General features: G+C 36.5%; 1 protein-coding gene across 2 annotated transcripts in view; it reads right to left on the bottom strand.

Annotated features, from left to right (window-relative positions):
* Positions 1–24,384, bottom strand: part of ARHGAP42 (Rho GTPase activating protein 42) — a 148,493-nt gene that overhangs the window by 5,350 nt on the left and 118,759 nt on the right. For both annotated transcript variants that reach the window (XM_042023756.1, XM_042023757.1), the window contains 12 exons: positions 23,518–23,557; positions 21,908–21,970; positions 20,270–20,344; positions 19,508–19,592; positions 18,271–18,329; positions 17,398–17,503; positions 12,979–13,138; positions 11,015–11,159; positions 8,651–9,031; positions 7,449–7,605; positions 6,283–6,345; positions 212–291 (listed from right to left, as the gene is read on the bottom strand). In XM_042023756.1, coding sequence (XP_041879690.1) covers positions 212–291; positions 6,283–6,345; positions 7,449–7,605; positions 8,651–9,031; positions 11,015–11,159; positions 12,979–13,138; positions 17,398–17,503; positions 18,271–18,329; positions 19,508–19,592; positions 20,270–20,344; positions 21,908–21,970; positions 23,518–23,557 — 1,414 coding nt within the window. The remainder of the gene's footprint in view (positions 1–211; positions 292–6,282; positions 6,346–7,448; positions 7,606–8,650; positions 9,032–11,014; positions 11,160–12,978; positions 13,139–17,397; positions 17,504–18,270; positions 18,330–19,507; positions 19,593–20,269; positions 20,345–21,907; positions 21,971–23,517; positions 23,558–24,384) is intronic.

Raw genomic sequence — 24,384 nt, 5'->3', positions numbered from 1 at the left:
GCAAAAAAACATATATACAACTTTTAACACTGTTAAAAAATCCCACACATGCTACACATATTGATTTAGATGGTATTTATTCAAGAGCAATTGAAAAAACAGGGCAAAACCTGAGAGCTAAAAATGAAATTATGCCCCCATTTTTGTGGATATGGTTCAGTTTTTTATATGTTCTTTTTTAATATATAAGTCAACGTAAAACAAATCTTACCATTGGAAAATATTGCCCCCTGTGGGAAAGACAGCTCATGACTATGCTCAGCCTTACAGGAATACATGGCTTTTGCTTGTCTGAAAGAAAAAAATACAGGCTTGCAATAAATGAGATAACAAGGAAAAAGGTATAAAGAAATTATATTAAAACCTAGGAAGTATAAGAAGTAGTTGTAAAAATGCAATATGATAATGACTGGTTACACAGCAGTTCAGAGGAGTAGAATTACAGCAGATAATAACTTCAAGCTTACTGGAGTTAACAAGCATGTTATTGCAGAAAAGAGACTGACATCCTACTTAGATACTTAAACAGGAATGTAATTTGGAACTTTTAAAATGAAGTTGTCATTCAAGTAAGTACTGAACTGACATGAGTACTGACTAGTCATGGATTGCCTGGAGACAAATTCAAAAGTGATGATCAAGTCATTAAAGGTCTAAAAACTTGACATGTGAGAAACTATTGTTAATAGGTCTACAAAGGAAAATAATACTTAGAAGGTAAACATGAGACAAAAAGGACTAATGACTGTGTCCCAGAGAAGAAGGACAGAAGAAGTCACCTCTTGGCGTCTGGCACTATGATTCTGCAAAGTACAAAATGAGGGTTTGCACATGGAGATGGAAATTAGGAGTTCTCTTTAGATTCCTGTACTTCACCTAATACCTTGACTTTAACTTACACACTCAGAACAATTTTACATGAGCCACCAATTTTTCTGAATTTCTTTAAACCCACACTACACTAAGTGAAGATGAACTTGTTGATTATTTCACCTTTGTGTGATGTGATGGGGAAGTGCCAAATGAGGTTTCCTTCTAGCCAGGATTTATCTCAATGGCCCAATATGTTATCTGTGGCAAAGTTTAAAATTTTCTGCATACTTTTTGAGAGCGTGTATATGCAAGTGGCATGTAATCTATCATGTCTTTCTCCCAAAACAGTAAGGTAACAGAGTTGTATGTTAGATTAATTAACAGTGCCACATCATAAGCATTAGCATCATTCATTTGAACCTTTAAAGGTATGAGAGTGGTTGGACATATTCTGAAGTTTTTATGTGAGAGCTTTCCAGAGATGATTTCTCCCTCTGAATAAAAAGCTTTTCTTCTATTGGTTCTCTGATTTATGACTGGCCTAAATGGCATGTTTTGCCTTCATCTTAAGCAAGCTAATGACTCCTCAAGGGTTACATTCTCAGGATGAGGTTTTCAGAGGAGATCAGGAATTTTGAGTTGCACCCATGACATCCAAGGGCAGCTTATTTTCAGGACACTGGAAACATTTCTGATTTTTAATACTGTCATCCTGGTTACATCCCATCAGCTAACTAAAACAAGATGAGCACTGGATCCCTGTTTGTTCAGTTTTCTTAAATGTTAGCTTGCTCTCTGGCTGGTGTAGACTGCCCTGAATAGAGTTTTTTCCAAAACAACTCCTTGGTGCCTCCTGTTGTGAAGAGTTTGCCATCCACACTTGACAAGACAGGTGTGAAGATTCATTACTCTATATAATCTGTACAAATGCACACATAATAATCTACATAATGTATATACAGAGGGTTACTGGACGACTTTACTGAAGGTCACACATAAACTAAAATGATTCAATCTCATTTTTCCTCAAAGTCAACAAAGAGCAATGCAGATGTTCTAATTATACTGACCAAAATCAGTAACACTATGACAAAACAGCCTGTTGGGATGGGTTGGCCCAGCCATGACCCCTTGTTATTCAAACCCAATACACCTGTGTGGCATAATCATGGATTTTACACATATAAAACAGTAGAGTAACTGTTAAAGATTGCAATGGACACAAGGTAGTAGGTAGTTAACTTACTAAAGCACAGGGATTATTTAAAATCTGAATAATTTGACTATCAATCCAGGTGTCCATGTTAATAATGGGACACTTGAGTAATCACAGTGGGACAAAAGACATTTAAGGCAATATTAAATGTGAGGCAGAATTTCTTAGGTCATTCTTGAAACATGACGTTGTTTTTGTTGCCCTTAGAAAAAGTCAAGAAATTAATGCTATTTTCTCCTATATTCTCTGATGTCTATTGAATGATTCTGTTTTCAACCTCTAGTTTTACCTTATCCAAGTATGTTTACCTTAAAAGTAAACAAAGACAAGAAACATGGACTCTGTCTTAGAATTATAGAATCACAGAATTGCTAAGGTTGGAAGAGACCTCTAAAATCTCCTATGGAAAAAGAGAAAGGCTCTCAGTATTTGACATTTACACAGATAGAGAAACACAACATTTCATTTTATCAAAAGCTGATGAATTACAGGATTCTTCACAGTACCTTGCTCCTGTGGGAGAGCAACTACACCCCAAAGTTATCTACAAACCATCTGTGATGGTACAAAGAGGGACAGATTTAAGTATATTTACTCATAGTAATTCTGGAGCAATTTTCAAGCACCTGGTTACTGCCTCCACACTTGACTTGATTATTTAGGTTCTCATATTTGTTTTTACTCACTTCAACCCTATCCATCTGGAAGCACTGATCATGAAATGGGCTTGCAGGTTCTTGGGCATTTTGTCTGTGATTACAAAAATGGACATTCTTACTGATGCTGTTAATGCTGTCCTCCCTAGAAACAAGGCTGTTAAAAAGCATGTGATAACATCACCTATCACTCTTTTAAGATGATGCTAATAACCTGATAAGAGTGTGATTCGTGTTGTTTAGGGCAGAGGAAAATAAAACCAACAATTTCAGAAAATGATGCCCATATTTCCTAGAAGTTCCTTCTTTTCATGACCTTACTGGATAGATTCCGGATGAGAAAAATGCATTTTCCATTTCCTTACTTCCTATTATGGTTGTTTTGAGCCCGTAATGATAAATATATTAGCAGTCAAAGGATCAGTACTCATCAGATCATAAATTCTTTTGCTTGACTATGCACAGTCAACAATATCTGAGGCTCTAGTAATAATAGTAATAATAACTATTTTGAAAGATATAAACAAGCTTTAAAACCATGCTCCTGCACTAATGACTTTTCAGTCTAGCAAGACAAAGCCAAAACAGGAATGAATGAGGGAAAACATATGAATCTCTCTCAGATGAATCACCAGTTAATATTATCCTACAGGAAGAAGAAAGGTTTATAGAGCCCTGGAGACGGCAGACTCAAAACCAAGTCTGAGTAAAGTACACTGACCTTGTCTGGGCAAGGCATTCCAGGTGTTTTAGGAAATGCAAAATACAGCATGAAAATGAAACCGGAAGAATAACTGGAAAAGAATATTTAATCATATGGTTGGGAAAGGAGCATGGGTCTAGAGGGCTTGAAAACATCAGTCTACTCCTACTGAAGTCCCAGCCTGGCATCTAGAGATCCTGCTGAAAGGTAGAGCCTCTTGCTGTCACCTACTCCTTCCCATTTTTCTAATGAAAATTCTTCTTCTAATGCAGTTTCTCACTTCAGGAGACTCGACTTTCTGTGTTCCTCTAAATCAATGTCAAGAAAATGTAGGGTCAGGGATTATGAGTTGGTGTATTTCCATACAGAAGCTGCAATAAACCTCAGGCCTGACTTAGACTTATCTAACTGCAGTATTTGTGAAAATAGAAAGAAAACTCCTTCACCTCTTCCAAGTGCATACTAGATTAGCAACAGAGACTGGTCTCAGTGTACACACTAGCTTAATACCACAGTGAGGGAGACTGATGAATAATAAACTTCAAGTCAAGAAATAGGAAGACAGAAGTCAAAGTAACTCTGTAATTGGAAAAAGAGAGCACAGGCTGGCCAGGGAATAACATTTTGGTCTTCCCAGTCCAATCCTAACACATGTACTATAGTCTCTTGTTGTCTTTCTGACTAGAAAAACCCTTTATTGCTAGAGGAGAACGTACTCATGTATACAAGGAGAGAAAACAGGTCACATAATGCGTTAAAAAAGAGGAGACACACTCATTATAGACCTGCTGCATCACACGAAGTCAGAAAGCAGGGCTGCAAAGACTGCATGGAAGAAGGAACTAAGTAGGACCAGAGCACTGTGGCAGTGAAGTATCAAGTGCAGAATTATCTGCTGGAATACAGAAAACAATGTGAGACTGCAAAGCCATACAGGTACTTTTGATCTGCCTACTGTACCAAAGACCACAACAGGCAACAGGTGCTTCAAGCAGGGATGAAGTTACTTACATTCTATAATGCATAGGTAAGCAGTAGCTTAAAATTTATCTTAGCAGGGTAAATTACCCCTGCAGAGTCCAACACTGTCTTGACTTGAGTATTTCTGGTATCAAACCAGGCAGCTTAAAAATAGTTTCTCTTACACTCGGTCCTGCATATGTTCATTGGTTATCAGAGTTATGAACACAGGAGGCCTTTATACTGCAAGATCAAGATGTAATTACCATGATTTCTACATATTTCAGAGCCAAAAAAAAAAAAAAAAAAGAAAAAGAAAAGACTATTCTAAGGTTTTAAATCAGCCTTCATGTTCATAACATGCAGCTAAATAAAAGCTGGCTCTGAATTGCAAAATTGTACTCTGACTTAAGCAGCACTGTAAGAACAGCTGAGCTACTTCTGATTTCTTCCTCATTCTGCCTGCTAACCTCTCATTTTCCATTCTCCTTGCTCCTGTTGCTCTTCTGCTTTCTTATGAAGGCTGAAGTAGAGGAGCTATTCAGCCTTTCAGTGTTTTCGGCTTTGTTATCCGCTCTCCACATCCACTATCAAATTGCTACCTTTTCCTTTGTCAGATTTTTGCTTCTTACATACTTTTTATATACAGATACAGGTAGCACAGGCTCTGAAGGAACAACAGAGATGAGTTTGAAAGAAGGAAGTAATACAAAATAAGAAAAAGAACAGTGTTGGAGATGAAATGATGCAGGGCTGGTGAAGCAGTCATTGCCTTCAACGTACGGCACTGGCTTAAGAACATTCCAGACCCTTCATTTATACTTTTCTTTCTTAAATTATTGCCCTGATCTTTTCACATCCCTTTCTGCCCCTGCCACCCTTCTTTTTGTTCATCTTACTGTTCACGTACTACACAAAACAAGAACAGCCTTGATTCCTGAAAGCTGCTTCTCTCACAAAATCAGTGGGCCCTTGCAGGAGAGCTTTTTCATTCCCTCCCCTGCTAGATCTGCCAGAAAGGACAGCCACATTCCGTGGCCACACATTTCAACATGTTGGCATCTTCCTTGACATCTGTGCTACCTTAGGTTATTACTTTTGGATTCATGGATTGACGTCTTTTTTTCATTGCTCAACACTTCTGGTAAGTTGTGGGTATATCAGTGAGTAAAGTGGTGGAGAAAAATGTGTTCTGTCTCAAAGAATGTGAAAAGTTGGGACAGTGAAAAGAGAGACAGATGTTTTCCCACACCCACTTTTTTATCTGCTTTTTCTATTACTTGTAAGGGGAGTAGTAATGTACAGAAGATACTGCTCCCTAGATAAACACTTACTAGAACATTCTAAATTAATTTAATATAAAAATGAATGAAATCCATGAAATAAATGCAAATAATTGTGAAGAAAATGTCAATACTTCCTGCTGCACACTATCAAGAAGAAAGATCAACAGTTTCTCCAAGGCATGGAAGGTGTGATGGTAAAGACAGAAATCCTGATCAAGTTAATCTTGAACTTTCTAAAGTAGATGTTATTCCAGACCTGCCTATATGAGCAAATTACCATAAACCAGCAATTTTGCTACTGTGCTGAAGGCATTCCATACAAACAGCTCTATGGAGAAAGTACAGCACCCTCATTCTAATTTAAATACTGTTAATTTTCTCTTGTATCTGTGTCCTTAAGCAGACAGCTGACCTGAGCATCTCTCACTATTTCCCTAGGTGACAGAATAACTACACTGGCTGTTATTCTCTATGCAATTTAGCTTTCCTTTAAAGAAAGAAGAAGCTTAATAAACCAAAAAAAATTTCACATGCCACATGATGCTGTCCAAAAGACACAGAACAAAGCTCCAACACTTCTATTTCAATCTCTGAAGCCAGCAAAGCAGAAAGGATTTTACAGAGTGTTAAGCAGTATGTAGCACTTACCGTCCTGAAGAAACTTGTTTAAGTGAACCAGCACTTTCGAACAACTGTGCTCTTGCAGCCACTCTGAAAATAAATGCACCACCTTGCTTTATACTACACACACTAGTTTCACTTTTAACCATCTAAAGACATGGATACATTTAAATCTTTTAAAAAATTATTCACTTACATGCCTATTCAACATACTTTTTAAGGGCATAACCTAATTGGGGCCACTGACTTCCACATGCTCCAGTGCCATGCTGAGTCACCAATGGAAACCTCAGCATCTTGTGTTCAAAACTATATTCATGGATGGCCAATAGATATATTGGAAATGCTATCACTGGCAGTCTGTCACTCTCATGATGGAACTCTGAGCTGTGCAGAATTCTCTGTTTAAGTAAGACACTGGAGTCTGTGAAATTACTACTGTGATTCCTCCCAGATTACAAAGTGGAGAGGCTGAATGATATTCTGGAGTATTTGAAGAACTTCTTGATGCTCTGCAGATCTGGAAATCACTTGTTCATGGGGACAGAGATTATTCTGAGTCAAAGTCAGATCAGGAAAGATCTTCTGACTTTTAGGTCTTCTGAAAGCACTGAGAAACATTATTAACCTAAATCTCAATAGACTAAATCACAACCTCTATTACTTAGAATGATCTTCCTCTCAGCATTAAAGAAATAAAATCAAAACCAAACCAAACCAAGCCAAACCCCAACCCTTAGAAATCAACTATTTATCATGCAGCAACTGAAGACATTTCAGAGCAGAAGGTTGATTTTGTTTTTTTTTCCTTCCTCCAATTTTGGACTTAAAGAAATAAAATCTGATGATCTTTCTGATATAACAGCATGTACAGCAAATAGCCTTTCTGCTCCTTGAAACATTAAATTCCAGAAGAACCAGAGAAAATACTACTAATCATTTTTCTAGGAAACATTTCTACCTTATCTCTAGTCTAATAAAGTCAGTGGTAGTCTTTCAACTTACTTACAGACTTCGTGCCGTCTCATATGTCTGCAGTTTTAACAAAACTAGACAAATAATTAACAAATACAGAAATATTAAAATCAAGCACTCACGCATGCTTTTTCAATTACTTATGTACTTCTCTGGAATCACTTTACAACAGACAATACTGTAACAACACAAATCTCCAAAGGGCCCTAATGACTTACACAGATCCTGGTCTTTGATAGCCATTACTTGATGCAGTATCTAATCTTAACCTCCTGCACATTTTGGGAGGCAAATCAGGGTTTGGTGGAGCCTTTAGTGTATCTTTGGTATCTGTTGAAGATAAGCTCTGTATAGATCCACTGCAGCTTTTGTTACCTAAAGAGAACACCAAATTATAGAGAACATTAAAGCTGATTTGAAGTTATTTCACAACATGTGTAACTGTGCAAAGCAAAGGTTGTGCTGTTGCTGTTGAGGGTTTTTTTTTTTTAGGAGTCAAAACAGGTAGAGAAACTACTTACTAAGAGCAAGAAGAAACAGTCTTTCAGACAAAAAGACAGGAGAAAAGAACCAACAGAAAGAATGAGGAAATGATGTAGAAATTGAGAAGGCTAAAAAATTATATTGCAATTACGTGGCTAGATTGTACAATCACTAAAAAGTGACAATAAAAGCATTTATAAAGTAGCACTTTGCATAAAATTGAAAAAAATTCACATAGGAATGGTTCTCAGGAAGTCAACTGATCAAAGCAGTGTGAAATCAGACCACATTAATTTGTAAGAATTAACATTTTGATATTCACTGAAGCTTCATGCAGTTAAAAAATATATTTACAATTAAATGACCATGATTTGCCTTAAACAATTGCCACTGTAAAATGATAAAGCAAATCTATATATGTACAGACTGTATTGCATAAGAAGTAAGTCCTTTTAATAAATATAACCCGTGTCCACATGTGTCCTTTCAGGTGACCTATCAGTGGACTGCTGCCTTGTTTGCATGGATGTTTTGCAATACAAGAACTGCATCTGCTTCTTTCCATATGCCAAAGAACAACCAATGCTTAATAATACTTTAAAAGCTGTCTTAATACAGAGATCCCAAAATATAAGCACAATATCTCTATTACTAATATTTCTAATCCTATAGTATTATTCTGTATCATAAATTATAGATGAATTGTAGGAGGATAGAGAGTGATCTAAATTCTGAGAAACTTCTTGTACACTGAGAACTGTGCAAGTTATAAGTAATGGAAATATGTCAGCAGCAGTTTGAAAACTGAAAGAACATAGCACAAAAATTAAAAACAAACAAACAAACAAGACTAATGAGTATCATTAGCTTTCAGACCCAGCTGTTGTTTTCTGATGCATTAGTTAACACTGATGTGATAGAAGACCTTGGAAATTACCTTCAGCTGATGGAATTGATCTAAGGGAAGATGCTGACGACCTTTTCAGCCCAGAAAGACAGTAGGAACTCTTTTTAGTCAGGTCTGTTGGTGGAGAGGCATTTTCTGGTCCAGTGACAGAAGCAACACTTTGGCAGTCTGATTCCACATCTGTTTTGGTTGCATCCTCCTTTGATGAGGATTCTGGACTTGTAGTCCACAGGCCTGAACTTTTCTGGCCATTAGAAGAAGGGGGAGACGCAATCCATGGAATCCCTCCCGATTTCTCCCTCGGCTGTGAGGGCGTGCACTTGGTGGTGCTGTTCTGCTCAGAGGAGTGAGAAGACAGAGATTCAATGCTGCCCATGGGAGTGCTGTCGGGGCTACTGCTGTACGAGTCACCTGGGGAGGAGGCAGGGGAAAGGAGAGAGTGTGAAAAAGATAATCTGCATTTTCTAATCATGTGCATTTCTTTCATGCCACTTTTAGCTCTTTTGTACCTTACTTGTTATCAAATTCATCAATCTGTGGTTTCCTGCAGAAGGAACACCACTCTTTTTTTATTTACAACTTGAAGACTCATCTTTTACAGACTTTTACAGACCTTTTACAGACCGTTAGTCCCTTGAAAATTTCAAGACTGGCAGATGCATTTTCTGTAATTTTCTATGATTCCCTACCATTTGAAATCTGTATCTCTTTTCTCATGCTATATAAGATTTCTTTTATTTCTTGCAATATAGTTGTGTCCATGCTTCATTTAAATGATGACTTAAAACTATCTAGTACTCTGAAAATGTTATTGCCAGAAGCCTTGGCTCCCTCTTACCTGTCTCCCACCACACCAAGAGACATTTGGCAAGAAGAGTACCTCTGCTTGTACCTCAGCCTTTCATGGCACAAGTGAAGAGCTGTTGAATCAGACGTAGTGGCAATCATACTGCCACCAAATGTAGCATCATAGAAGTCATCAATCATTTAGGCTGGAAAAGACCTCCAAGATCATCAAATTTAACCTTTGACCAAACACCACCATGTCAACTAAACCACAGCACTAAGTGCTACGTCATTTCTTAAATACTTTCAGGGATGGCCACTCCATCACTTCCCTGGTAGGTCTGTTCCAATGCTTGACAAGCCTTTCAGTGAAGAAACTCTTCCTGATGTCCAACCTGAACCTCCCCTGACAAAGCCTGAAGAAGCTTGCATACAGTCTGCAAAATATTTACACAGAAATGTCCCTTTTTTATACCTTGATACTGGTATTCATTCATTGCAGTTACACAGTGAAAAACACCTGAAACTTGACCAGTTTGTCCTCTGGTGAGTGTAACTGACTGTTCCTCTGTAACTTCTTACTCAGGATCCCATGTCATTCCTACTGGCAATCTATGTGCAGGGAGCTTTTGTTAAGCTCTCCCTGGCAGGGAACAAGTAACATAGGCCTATGGAAAATGCAGCACCTGTGCAAGAATATACTAAGGATAGATTTCTTAACATTACAGACTTCAGAACTACTACAGATCCTCAAGAACAGATGCACCTTAACTGTGGATTAACTTACTGAACCAGTCTCATGTAAATATTTTTGAGGAACCAAGGGACACAGAAGTTATTTACGAAGTCTGTTGCAGTAGTGGAACTGTTAACAACTTAAGCTTTTATAAAGTTTCAATACTCCTTACTGGTACAGTCAGTAAGTAAAAAAGTGGTGGCCCAAATGGATGAGAATGAATGAAGCGAAACTTTTTTAATTACAACTAAATAAAAATGAGTAAGCATTCTAAGCAGCAACTAATTATAGATATAAGTCCCCGCTGTTAAACAGTAAGCCATATGGTAAGTATATTGCTTCTCCCAGGAATATTAGTTTGTTTCTATTCCAGAAAACCTAACAAAGTTTCAGTGGTTTTGGCAGCATAAGCAGTGGCTGACTTTAAAGCAATGACCACAGTTTCATGCATATGAAAAAAGCCAAGTGATGGTTTTGATCTCCTATCCTTGACTGAATTACATTTTTTATAGGAGGAGAGAAAAGACTGTATTTACTGTTTCCCAACCTTACTAATCATCTTGCAAGCAAACGAGATGAACTTCATATAATGAACTTTTGAGTTTCAAAGTAGACTAAATTTAGATTAGAATATAAAGTCTACTTTAAATGATGTTGAACACTGTATGCAATGCAAGACTTGCCTATAACCAAACATCCTTCCTCATCTGAGAAGTGAGGAATGCAGTCAGTCAACAGTGCTGCTGTGACTCATAGAGGTTAAAAAGCTGATGCTTATGATCATTGGAATACAGTTCCTACAGGGTATTATTCAGGGAAAGTTAAAAGATGACATAGAAAGGAAGATAACCAGTATGCAATGACAAACTTACTGTCAGGATCTGCTAGACATGGTGTGTATCTTCCTTTGGGTTTGCGAGAACCTGTGGAGAGACAAATTGCTCTTGTTCTTCTTGAACTTGATCGGGACTGAGGCTGGGGAAGAGGAATATTGGGGTCTGGTGCAGTGTGAAATATCTGCATGATTAAAAAAAAGAGAAGGGAAAAAATGACATTAAACAGTAGAGGTAGTCTTACACTTTCATTATTAATCCATTTGTTTTCCTCACCACTGTGCTTGAAATTAACACTACAATTGTCTCATACATTGCAAAAGAGTAAAGGCACAGAATATAAGCTTTGCTTTGATCTCATTTTACAACTCAAGAAGCACAATACTGAGCTGTACTTAATACCTATATTAATTTGTTGAAATAGATTTATTTACTATCTCTTGTTAAGAAGGGCTTAACAGTTGAAATTGTAAAACAAAATAGGTGCCTACTAATGACTCTTCTCTAAGAAGTAATATATTTTTTTAAAAATACTATGAAAAAGTTGATTTTTTTTTGTCTATGTTCCAGTGAAAGTTTTTATATATCACAGAAATATGTCACAGTCATAACTTATTACAATCAAATTTGGATTTCAGAAAGTTTTATTTGGCCAAACAAGTCAAGTTTAATGAGGAACAACTTTACATTTTAATGCAATTCCTTGTTCTTTTCTTTTACATCACTGCCACCACTGGTCAATTTTGCACTTCATTGCTGCAGAAAAAACTCAGTTTTTTACCATGCTATGCCAGAAGACATCTCTGAAAGGATTTCTGGGCCCTCTAGCTATAGGGCATTCTCAAAAGAATATGCAGTGAACCATGAAAAGACACCTTTGTGCCATTCATATAAGTCGAAGAAAGCAAATGTACTTCCACAGTAGGAAATACTTTGGTGGGCATCTTGAGATGCTCTTGGAGTACATTAAAACTGTATTAAGCACTAGCAAGTAGCAGATCAATATAAAAATATGTCTGTAGACAGAGAAATAGAGAAAGGGTGACTTTGTTGTGCAGTCATAGTCATTGTGCTGAATGAGCTCTAATTTTCTGGAGGGGAAATTCAGTGTTGGAAAAATGCAATATATATATATGTTTTGTAATCAGAGCAAAGAAGGCTATCAGGATCATAGCCATTTTGAGGAGTCCCTATGAAATAGAACTGATGATACCAAGCTGTATGGTCAGCACTTACTGATTAACCAGTGCAGGGGTTCCTGGTATTGACTGGGAACTGCCCCTTAGGTGAGTAATGTGTAATGAAAGAAACTCAAAGCTTTTTCACTTTGTTTTGTCAGTCATCAGAGGAGATGGCATAGCTCAACTAAGATGTCCAGAATAAAATTGCTTTTGACTATCAAGTAAATGAGGTCTTGACTGTTGGGCAGAATTCTGAAATCAAATAGTTTAAAATTAAAACAAAAAATCTGAGGAGGCCTTTCAGTGAAGTTGATACCAGCAGTGGTGGTGACTGAAAGTATTTAAGATTTCCTGCTCAAGTCCTTCTCAACTCTTCTGGTGACTAATCTCCACTATGCAGCTGACATGTCCCCTAAGGACAGCAGTCGTCAAAAACACTCTGACCTGATGCACTCAGGGGAGAATCTGTGCATTTACCCAGAATGAACCTTCATACAATGGTAGCAAGAAAGAGCTGGAGCAGCCAGGAGCGATGTTATGACCTTCTCTTTATGTTTCTAGATTCAGGAAGTAATCTTCAGAAAGCAGCTGAAGATTGAGAGCAATGCCTTCAAAGCATGGGAGATTATGTCTTGGATCTGTACCTTGCACAGCCACAGAAGACTTGCTAGGAATACAGACCCATAGCATGGAGTGGGAAGAAGGTATTAATTCTATTAATGACCTACAAATGTTGGACTCTTTATTCTTAAGAACTTAATGATGGTAATGAGAATGAGATCTTAGTTCCACTTCATAACAAAACAGATAATTTCTTTCTACCTTTTCATAATGCTCTATCAGAATTTCAACGACGATATTCTGAAACTTAATGTTCATCATAGCAGCCACGGTTTCTTCTTGTGCTCTCATCAGAGTTGGTCCAAAGATAACACCAAGGTTGGATACAGTCATTAGATTTTGCTGACTGTGCAATGATACCCTTTAAATGAACACAAACAATATGCGATTTAATTGCTGTGCTAAACTACAATTTTAACAGGCAAAAACTTGCTAAGACTACTACTTTTACAAGATCCCAAGTTCGTGCCTCCCTTTTAAATAAGTTTTTAAAACCTTCACTTTCACTAGAGTTCAAATACAATGTAGTACAACTACTATATTTCCATTAAGGCTCTTATCCTGCATTAACTTCATGGATAATGAGTATGTCTTCCTAGAGTAGTATTTTGGTTCCTGATATATGTGACAGGGAAAGGCAACTGTATGTGGAGTTCTACACAGAGAGATTCAGACCACCTAAAGCTCAGAAGTCTTAGGGCAAGCACCTATCTCTCTCCAATGATTACACAGGACCTTAAATACTTTTGACTGGATTGATTGAAAATGCTGTGTGGTAACAGAGGTCAACCACAAACCTTAGTTTTCATGTAAAGCAATGAAGCTTAGTTACTGAAAACATTTAATTTTCAATAGGATATCTTTGTCAATAACAATAATAATAATAATAAACACAGGATCAATAGATTCAGTGAAATTATTGTTTCTGTACAATATATAACATTAGATGATCATAATGACATCTAGCTTTAAAATATATTAACCTTTTACTTCTGTATATTCTGTTATCACTTACTTTACCTTTTCTGCTTTTTTTTTTTTAAAGTAGAATTTAAAAACTAGGTTTTCCCAATAATTTATCAGATAGTTAAATCTCAATCAGTAATACTCAACACCCCTTTCCTCTCCTTACTACTAAGATTTGCCAAATAAAAACTGTATCAAAACAGATCCTTTGAAACAACTGCCAGTGATTCCCCAGTCACAGCTGTCCTATTGCCTCATGTCTGATGAATATTATGCCAAAGTAAGATTTTATCATCACCTTAATGCCTAATTTTATTGAGTCTGTTACCAAATGGGACTTAGGCACTGGTTTACATTTTCCTCTTCCGTCTCACTGCCATCTGCTACCATGGTCAAGCTGAGCATTTTTAGCCATTTCCTACACAATTAAAGTAACTCTTGCACCTTTTAAAATTAAGACATAGTAAAATCTATAAAACATTCCCATCATATTTGGGACAGGAAGATTTTAGCACCCCATTTACATCAAGAAGCAGGAGAAGTATAGGAAAGGGTTTTGTGTAAGAGGCAGCATGATTATAAACTGCAGGAAAACAAATGCCAATCTTCTTACAAGTTTCTTATACTACTTCAATAAGTTATCCCAAAACTTTCCAAAATGTTACCTCAGACAGACACACTGGCAGAGATCATTACTTGGAAGCCATATCATGAAAATGACTCTTTTGTTAAAACACATTTTTAGCTTAATTTAACTTTCTCTGAAACAGATCTTATGTTTATCTTAGATGACTAAGGGTCTTTTGGGAAGTCCACTGGTATTTAAATGAAACTGGAATGTTGAATAACTCAGCCCTAGATATGCTAGAAAAAACTTAAAAAACCTCTCCCTTTGCAATGTTACTCTGCACGGTAACCGTAGAGGTCTGTTACACAAACATTAAAATCTTATAGCGTAAGAGAGAAGGTAGTGTTTATCTGGTGTTTAGGTTTCCTTGGCTACAAATTTGGTAGCTTGGTTAATAAAAGAAATGGTGAATTTAATAACACTGCAACCAGAAAGGGCTTTCTACAAAGCATTTCAAAGGCTTGATTTCTTGCAAAAGAGAAAGAACCCAGGGCTGTAAATGGATCACTTTGATAGCCACTTTCCCCTGACCTACTCCTACTGGTGCTGAGCTACAGCACAGACACAAGCTAAGGTAATCATGCATTTCAGGTAGCTGTAGGGCATTCACTGAGGTGCTGTTGCTTTCTCCTCAAAATCTCTTTCTTTGATGTATCACCAGCAAATTTGTGATACTGCCAGACTGCAGACTCCCAACTACCTACCACAGAAAAGTATTGTGTTGTTAAATCATACCAAAGAATGATTCATTCTTTAGAGGAGACATAATTTGACTAGGTGTGTTTAAAAACCAAAAAATGAGTTACCCTCGTGAAAGTAACACCAAACTTGCCATGTTTGCCTAGCTACTGACTATGTATCCATGCAGTATCACCTCTCTGCAGGGTGCTTTTCAGGATTTGCCAGTTTTGTTTGTTTGTTTGTTTGTAGTATGATCTACATCCCACATCATCTAGATCCTATTTAAATTTACACAGGAACACAGGCTAGGAAAAGATGTAAAGACCCTATGAGTTAAACCAAGAAAAAATAATATTATCCTTATTTTATAACCCAGAGCTACAATATTTTCACTTTTCTGCAAAAGCATTTATAAAGGAACTGAATAGCTAAAAGAAATACAGGGAAAGGAATAAGCACTTTGAAATTGGATTTTCAACAAAAGAATGAAGAAAACAGGAGGTTGGATTTTTTTTCCCCCCAAGTTTTCCTATTTTCATAAAATTAGGCACTTTACTTGCCATTTATTTGTTCCTTGAAAAATCTCCACACAGTGGTAGGAAAAAGATGAGGGAGGAAGATGGCTAATACACTCAAGACTAATTTTAAATTCAGTCTCATTAGAATTGCTAGCATAAACAACAGCTGGCAAATTATATGGAAATTAGAAGGGGTGAATTGAATGTTGGAAAGAAAAGTACTGAAGGCACTCAGTGTAAAACTAAGATTTTATCTATATGAAATGAGAATCATAACGAAGATGAGAAAAGCAAGAGTTAAAGAGAACAATTAAAGAAGGGAATACTACAGGTATGCTTTTCTTTGGAATTGCATCTGAGATCACACTGAGAATAGGGAGGCCAGGAAAAGAGGTCATGAAAGTAATGCTTGCTTTACAGTAATTCCACTGACAAATAAGTCAGTTCCTATGCTTCTATCTCTCTAATATTGGGGCTTCCAGACCAGCAGCTTTTACAAAATTGTTAATCCTTCACTAAATGCTTTCACTTGCCTGAGGGTTACAAGGGAGTAGGTATTGTATTTTTTAGTTAATTAAACACTTCTGTGAGTAAAGAAACTTATGAAACTTTTTTCCATCTGGTTCTCTGTGTCAGCCCAAGGATAACGAGAGGCAAGGTCTGCCTAATCAGGTTTTGCAACGAAAGCATTTACAGCAGCTTGCTATAATGTTAGTTCTCCAGGTGCTAATGACATAACGGGCTAAAGAAATTTTCAAAGTTCTCATTTCTATAACAGGAAGCAAAACTGCACTAGGTCCTACTGTAGACAGCTTATTGCAGCCTTATCAAGCTGTGATGAGAAAAGCAAAACACCTGGGACATAGTGAATTGAATGAAAACCACAAGGAGTCCTCTCATGTCTTAGTCACGTGAGCATTATCTGAACAACTACTGTTTCACTATTCACATTCCCAGATGACTGATAAATGTACTAAAAAGTATACAGCATCCTAAATCAGAAGGAATAATACGTATTAAAAAGTATTCAGCAAATACTAGTGAAAACTAACCAAAGATGTACAGAAACTTATACAAACAACATTTGATGCAGAAACAGGATGAAGTAAAATGCAGTAACAGTATGTAATCACTAGTGATACAGAGAGACATAAGAGAATAAAAACTTGTATTTTTTTATCTCCCAGCGCATGCCAAGTGTAATTCTGTAAAGACAAAAGGTTACCAATTTAAAGAAATGCCAAATCTTTTCCATCTAACAATTAAAAATCAAGGTAATATTAAGGGAGATTCAAAAGTTGGATATCTATATAGATATCAAAAATATAAATAATAACACTTAAAATTAGTGCTTTTGAGTGATACAACACTTCAGACTTGTTAGAGAGAAAAATAATATCAAACATGAAGAACAAGAATTGTCATATTGTCTATCTCAGTCTGTCTCATTTCTAATCTATCTCATTCCTGAAACACTCTGGAACTTTGATACAGATTCAAACCAGCGTTTTCCATCAATCTTGGCACAGTTTTAGATGTTTCTTAAATTTATTTGGTTACAAATCCCTGTAGTAAGAACATGAATGAAAACATTGACTAGGTTTATTTTATAAACCTAGTTGGCCATCTTGGTGACACTTTATGATGTTTTTATTTTGTTTCTACAGAGAACATTATTCCAGTTAAGTTGAACAGCATTTTAGAAATCAAATGTAATTTCAAGTGTCGCTGTTTCAACACAGAGAATGGATTAAGCAACACTGACAAATTTAAAACAGAAATGATATCTTACAACGATATCAAAGAGAAAAATAAAAGAATAATTACTTGACCAAGTGCTTAATAAGGATGTCCAGCATCTCTCTGTTCTTCTCTGGTAATTTATGCACAAGCGCATGCACCGCCTCAACTCTGTAGTTCTGATCATCTGACTCTATTGAACAGAAAACAAATTGTTGATAAATCAGAACATGTGCTAAGAAGTGACAACTAATGGCATCAGTGCCTGTATGCGAACACAAACATGCATTAAGAGAAGCCAAACAAAATCAGCTTTCAAATCATCAGGAAAATTTGATTATATTTATTAGACTGTGAAATCGGTATTTCAAGTATCGCCTAAAGCAATTCCTATCAATACTGGAGCCAACAAATTAATGGCAATATTGACCCGATGTGTCACTTCAGTGGAGTCTAAGATTTAATCTAAGAAATATAGATTAAAATAGCTAAAATTATTTAGTGTCTTTTATTCTTATCAAGACAAGAGAAAACAGAGAAACACATTCAAATTCGAAACTGAAGTCATTAGAAAAACAATCTCTGCTACCTTTGTATCCAATTACTCCATTTGTGAAAGGAGCTCATTTTTGCCCTTTCTGATTTCTCAAGGCAAGCTAGGGAAATAAAGGTCCCTGGATGAGAGGGATGAATGTTACAAAAGAATTATCAGCCTATATAAAACAAGCAAACATCTAAATGAGGGTTCAAAACTTCATGCAGAAGGCAGTCACACCGAACCACTAAAAAGATGAAAACAAACCACTGAATAGCTTCATCTAGTGTGACTTCTCTGTTTTGAGGGCTGTACCGCTGCATATTAGAGCAAGGAGAAAAGTAAAGATAGTGACTGAGGAGATTAGAGGTGAGAAACAATATTACTTTCATGAAAGTGTATTTATCATTTTACTTTTTACTTACTAACAGCAACAATGAAATCTTTGTGCAGCTTGAAAGTCATCAGTGGTTCTGAAAGACATCTGGGTGTAAAAAAACCAAAAAGGATATTTAAAACAGAATCAAAATCTAAGTTTTATGAGTGTGATTATGACAGCCCTCAACATCTGCACAATATTCTACTGGTCCTAGGAAATCCAATTCAGTGATGACTGATAACAAGTAGCATACAACTCAGTCATGTACACAGTCTGAAAATCAGTTTAATCTGGTGTCACCATGTAAGTTAATAAGGAAAATGTTACTTCAGCACAGAGCCTTAATGTTTCCTGTCTTACATATTGTAGGACAGGAATAAATACAGCTGCAGACATGGTATAGTGGGCTGCAGAAGCAACCTTTTGCCCAAGAAAGTCAAAAATACAATGAAATTTGGGACTGAAATTCTGATCTGAGAGATCTTAAAAGAGTCATTCTCTGAAAGGCAGACTGTGAGTTGCCTTACAGACAAACAGCTACTGCTTGCTAGCTCATGTCCTAATTTCACACACACAGTAGCTACAATGACTTGTGCTTCTGAAGATACATTATAAATTTCTTCAATCAAAGCCAGTCTTTTCAATGAAATGTACATGAGCATTCTGCTATAAACTCTAGGCATGTTTTCCAGGTTAATAGGGATTTCTGATGCTGCTCTTTGTTAGTGAATTGTTTAGGAAATCCAGATTTTTAGAAGGCACGGAACACCCACCATCTGGGCTGGACGCTTTTTATTATGTCTCTTTTGAACATTATATATTGCAATCCGAAAGTGTTATCTCAGAAGTACCATAATTTCTGAATATTCCGTCTCTTATCAGCAAAAGTGACAGGAGGGATGTTTTATTTGTGAAGATATTAAGAGCATAAGATAAAAACCCATGCTTTTGCTGGGACTTTTATTCAACCATAATGTCATGAAATCTTATGGCATACAACTTAATGGATTTGCAAACAAAAGACTGAGCACAACATGTTTTGTGGTTAACACAAAAAATTTAAATAAAAACATGCAATTAATTGAATTTAGAACTATATAAGGCAGGATTAGCTTAAAAAGGTAGAAGGTATGTATAAACATAATCATGGGAATATTAAGCAGGATAATAAAATACTCAATTATTACCATAGCAATGGATACAAGAAATGTAATATGATATTAACAAGCCAAAGATTATTGGGCCAGAAAAGGAATACTGAGACTGTGTGGGATCATACTTACCTGAGGTAGTTTTTTAGTCCACTTGTTATTGTTTTATTGTCCCAAAGTTCCATATCAATATCCATATCAGGAGGAGATTTAGGGGCTGGTAGAAATTTGAATTAGGATTTTGTTACAGTTTGACTAACGCATTAACCAGAAAAGTAGCAAAACAAAAGCTACTAGATCAGCCATTTAGCTCAACTGATTATTTATTAGCTAGACTAATCACCAATCTGATCAATTTAAATTTTTTCATCTCTGCCAAAGTACTAATAAAAATAAATTCAGTGCTCATGGTTAGTAACTGTAAACATTAACTATATGCACTGTATCAAAGGGTTAAGTAAGCCCAAATCCACAGAGAATTACTAATGTATTTGTCTTAGACATGCAAACACAGGCATCAGAGAGCTCAATTAGCAAGAAAAGTGGAAGACTGGAATGAGTGTCTATTAAGCTAAGCTATGATGTGTTACGGAACTAAGCTTTGGAGAACTTCTGGAACAAGCCAAATACATATCAATAAATAGAACTTTAAAGCCAGAAGAAAAGCATTTTTATTAGTAATTTGCTCATGTGTAACATGCAGAAGTGAATACTAATGCACACAACCAACTACAGACGAATCACTCATTTTAAGAGTGAAAACTCAATTTAGTGGCAGTAAGTGCACACACAAAACTGTGAATATTATGACACACTCTTCTGAGCACAGCAGTTAAGGCAAAAGGGACCACAGCACACACTGCACACTGACAAAGGTTCACTTGAGATACTTACAAAATATGGTATTCATCAGCTTTTGCACCTTGGAATTTACACCACCTATTCTGTACAGCCCCAGGATTGTAATACCTACATTGGGAAAACAAGTAAATGAAAATAATGCAAATAATGCAAATAATGAAAAAATGGTTATTTCAATACATGCTGATGCTTCCTTGGTGTATGTTTTCAAAACATCTAAATGTATTTATGGAAGACTGTACCATTACATTGTTAAGTACTGCTTTACCCTACTGCACTCTCTTGTGGGATATTAAAAAAATTCATTCCACTGAGTCCACACCATACTATACATTATGCATAATTTTACATTAACAGAACCCTTCTGCATGGAAATGACCCATATTAGCAAACAACAAGGTGATGGCTAGAAAAAGTGTAAAATAAGACCCAAAAGCAGTCTTAAAACACATTACACACCAACAGGTTTATATTGCCTAGATGTCAGTGGAATTACTATGCATCTATGTTTGCTTAGACCATCATCCCTTTCAAATAAGATGTGATTGTCATTTATTTGAAAATAAAAATATATACTGTATACTGTTTTAACACATCAGTTGAGAATTTGTGTTGCCAGTTAAAATTGCCAGGCCTTTTTAAATAGCACAGATAATAATAACAAATAATGTTTCAAGAGTGACATTCAGAATACAGTATTTGATTATTTCAGTCATGATTATTTTATTATTTTTAACTGCTTTTTAAAATCAGCAGGACTTAAATGTCCTCCATTCTCCCCACTTCAAGCCTTACCATTTAAAAATTGTCTACTTTTCCTTTGAAAACAGCATTCCTAAATCTGATCTCACTTTGCTAACCTAGGTGTTTTGTTTCGAAACCCTCTCTGCCCCAGAAAATAATGCAAGCTCTGAGTCAGCAGTGATTCAACAATAGTAACATTGTTGGCTGAGAAACGGGGTTCATGTTGAGTTCAAAGTTGCACAGAGAGACCACTTTTGGATTAGAAGAGATCTGCACACTGACAGTTCAAGAAAAGGCTATCTTATTGTCTGGGAGATGATACAGCCATAACTCTCCATTTAAAACTTACTGTGAGTTGTAAGATACCACCTTATCAGGAGAGTGATTATTCCTCCCTTTTTTTACATTCCCACTATCAAAAATGAGCATTGCTAAACATTAAATGTTACTAAATATTAAAAAAACCTCAAAACCAATGTACAACATGAGTGAATAAAATGATAGGAGTTATACTCTGCAAAAAATCAGCTGTACCAGCAGAGAATGCTGATGTCACTTTTGGGTCTTCAGATTTCACATCTGAAACCAAAGTTGGGAGCTGAGACCCCCTACAGTTGTATCACAGGAAAAGACAAGTCAGTGCACACAAATTAAAGACTAAAGATGTGTGCAATTGTGTATTAAGCTGTCTAATCAACAAGAAATTACAGAAAAAGTTTAAAAACCTCACTTAAATTATATGTTAAGAATTGTTGGAACTGGAGACAACAATTTTGAGTGTAAAGTACATAGATAAAATGTGAAAAGTCCAACCCAAATGATGGATGCCCTTCAAAGCACAGATGTAAAACATGTAGAATTAAAAAAGTAATATTTTAGAAAAAAAGTCATAGCAATCTAATACCTTATTTCTGATTTAATACACACCTCTTGTTTCTACAGCATGAATACATTTCCTCACGAAGTTGAAACCTGCTTCATTTAAGAACACTATAAAAAAAAAGGGTAATTACTTTCCAACATCAATATACAAAATCTTCTGTTTAACTACATTCACACACTAGTCAAGGAGGGCTGATACACGGTTATCCATAACATTATGATATTTGTTGTGTAATAGGGTCTTTGTACATATATCCTTAGCATTCACAACCCAACTTTATGGTCATTCTGTACCATTAGAAGCTTAATATTCTACTGTCTTTCTCAGCAATCAGCAGCCTCTCTAAAAATACAGTTGGAAGCTGCTGAGCAACATGCTTTTAAGAGTCCAGGACCTACATTATGACTAGAATATATCCATTGGTTTTAACCCAATAATATTCTTTGTTCCTTGCACATGCACATAATCACTCATAAAATGGTAATGTAAGAAAACAATCCTTGTTATTGAGTTTAATTAGTCATCTTATTTCAAATGAACGTATTTCTCATTAATGTTGCATCTTCAATGCCCACTGCTCTAACTACCTAAATAAAGATCTTTAAACAGCATACTTTAATTAACAGCATTATTAATTGTTATTTGTTAGCATTAAAATAAATGCCATCATACAAAAGAACAGATATAGTGGCTTAAATTTCAGATTTTCAGAGTCTCAAATATACCTCCAATGAAGATGCATATCCAAATTTTACAAATCTCTTTCTCAGACATATTATTTAAATTATTTTTACATCTTTGTGTTAATATAATATGATGTTAATAACCAATGTGTTAATACAGTGTTAATACAATTATGCTTACAAATCTCACAGTACCCTTAAATACACTAGTTTTGTTACTCGGTGTATGTCTAATAGGTGCATATACACCTAAAACTATAAAGATGTGATGGACCAAGGCCAATTGTGTGAGGCTCTACAAGGCCAAGTGCTAGGTCCTGCACTTTGGGTCACAGCAACGCCAGGCAGTGCTACAGGCTGGGGGCAGGGGCTGCAAAACTGCCTGGTGGAAAAGGACCTGGGAGTGCTGTTTGGCAGCAGATGAACGCTAGACAGCAGTGTGCCCAGGTGGCCAAGAAGGCCAACGGCACCTGGCCTGGATGAGCAGTGGTGTGGCCAGCAGGACCAGGGCAGTGACCGTCCCCCTGTACTCGGCACTGCTGAGGCCACACCTCCAATCCTGTGTTCAGTTCTGGGCCCCTCACTGCCAGAAAGACATTGAGGGGCTGGAGCGTGTCCAGAGAAGGGCAGCGGAGCTGGGGAAGGGTCTGGAGCACAAGTCCTGTGAGGAGCAGCCGAGGGAGCTGGGGGTGTTTAGCCTGGAGAAAAGGAGACTCAGGGGGACCTTATCACTCTCTACAATTGCATGAAAGGAGGGTGTAGCACGGTGGGGATTGGCCTCTTCTCTCAAGTAACAAGCAATAGAACAAGAGGAAATAGCCTCAAGTTGTGCCAGGGGAAGTTTAGATATCCAAGAAAGTTATTTCACAGCAACAGAAATAAAATTAATCTCTTTCTCCCACACGCATATCAAGAAACCGTAACATTACAGAAATCTAGCTACATATGGTAACTCAACATAAAGAGCTTACTTTCTTCCTTCTTGCTAATTATGGCCGGCAGTGTGTATATCTGTAAGAAAAAAAAAAAACAACCAAACAACAACAATGCAATAGGACAGTGTTTGTGCTTTACATCCTTTATTGCCATGTTTGTTAGTAGTTGCAACATGCTATGTACTAGACTGCTGCTAGGGAAATTCCAATCCTGCCTTCCACCATCTCTTGACATTTACTGCTGCAGCACACAGCTGGGTTAACAGCTCTGTGCTACCATAATGCAACCAATGCATTAGAAATCAGACTTACTGAGTCCAAATGGGTTAAATTTCAAAACAGCTAGTGATTATCATTTCTGTACTGGTTCAGTCAAACAAGAAGCATGTAAAAACACTCATCTATTTCATAAAACTGATCAACCATTCTTTTCCTATCAGATACAGGTCTAACATCACCCTCACCCAGTGACTACTTTAAGAGTAGGGAAGAAAACTCAGACAAGCCTGTCTCTCAGTAGCTTTCAACACGTCTTTCTGCTGTCAGCAACGCCTTTTGAGATGGTACTAATTGTTTATTACTCCATGACACTGCACACTGCCCAAAAGATGGCTGTTCTTTACCATTGTAATAACTACCACTTCACATATGTTACCTGAACCATGGATCCTATTAGACAACATGCTATCATATTACTTTAATTATTATTACTTAAAATATCCTAACATAAAATAATTATATATAAACGTAGACTTAAAATAATAGATCTTCTTTTCTACTTTGTACTTATCTTCACTATGTACTTGCATTAATGTCTCACAAAGAAAATAATTGTATTTGCTGGTATTGCAACAGAATATCTGACATGTATACTAGCTTCTTTTTTTAATATGTGAGCCAGAA

This window comes from Corvus kubaryi, unplaced genomic scaffold, assembly GCF_017639235.1.
Source record: "Corvus kubaryi isolate FWS band 111438036 unplaced genomic scaffold, C.kubaryi_AGA036_p1.0 37256, whole genome shotgun sequence".
Lineage (NCBI taxonomy): Eukaryota > Metazoa > Chordata > Aves > Passeriformes > Corvidae > Corvus > Corvus kubaryi.
This window is presented reverse-complemented; position numbering and strand designations above follow the sequence as displayed.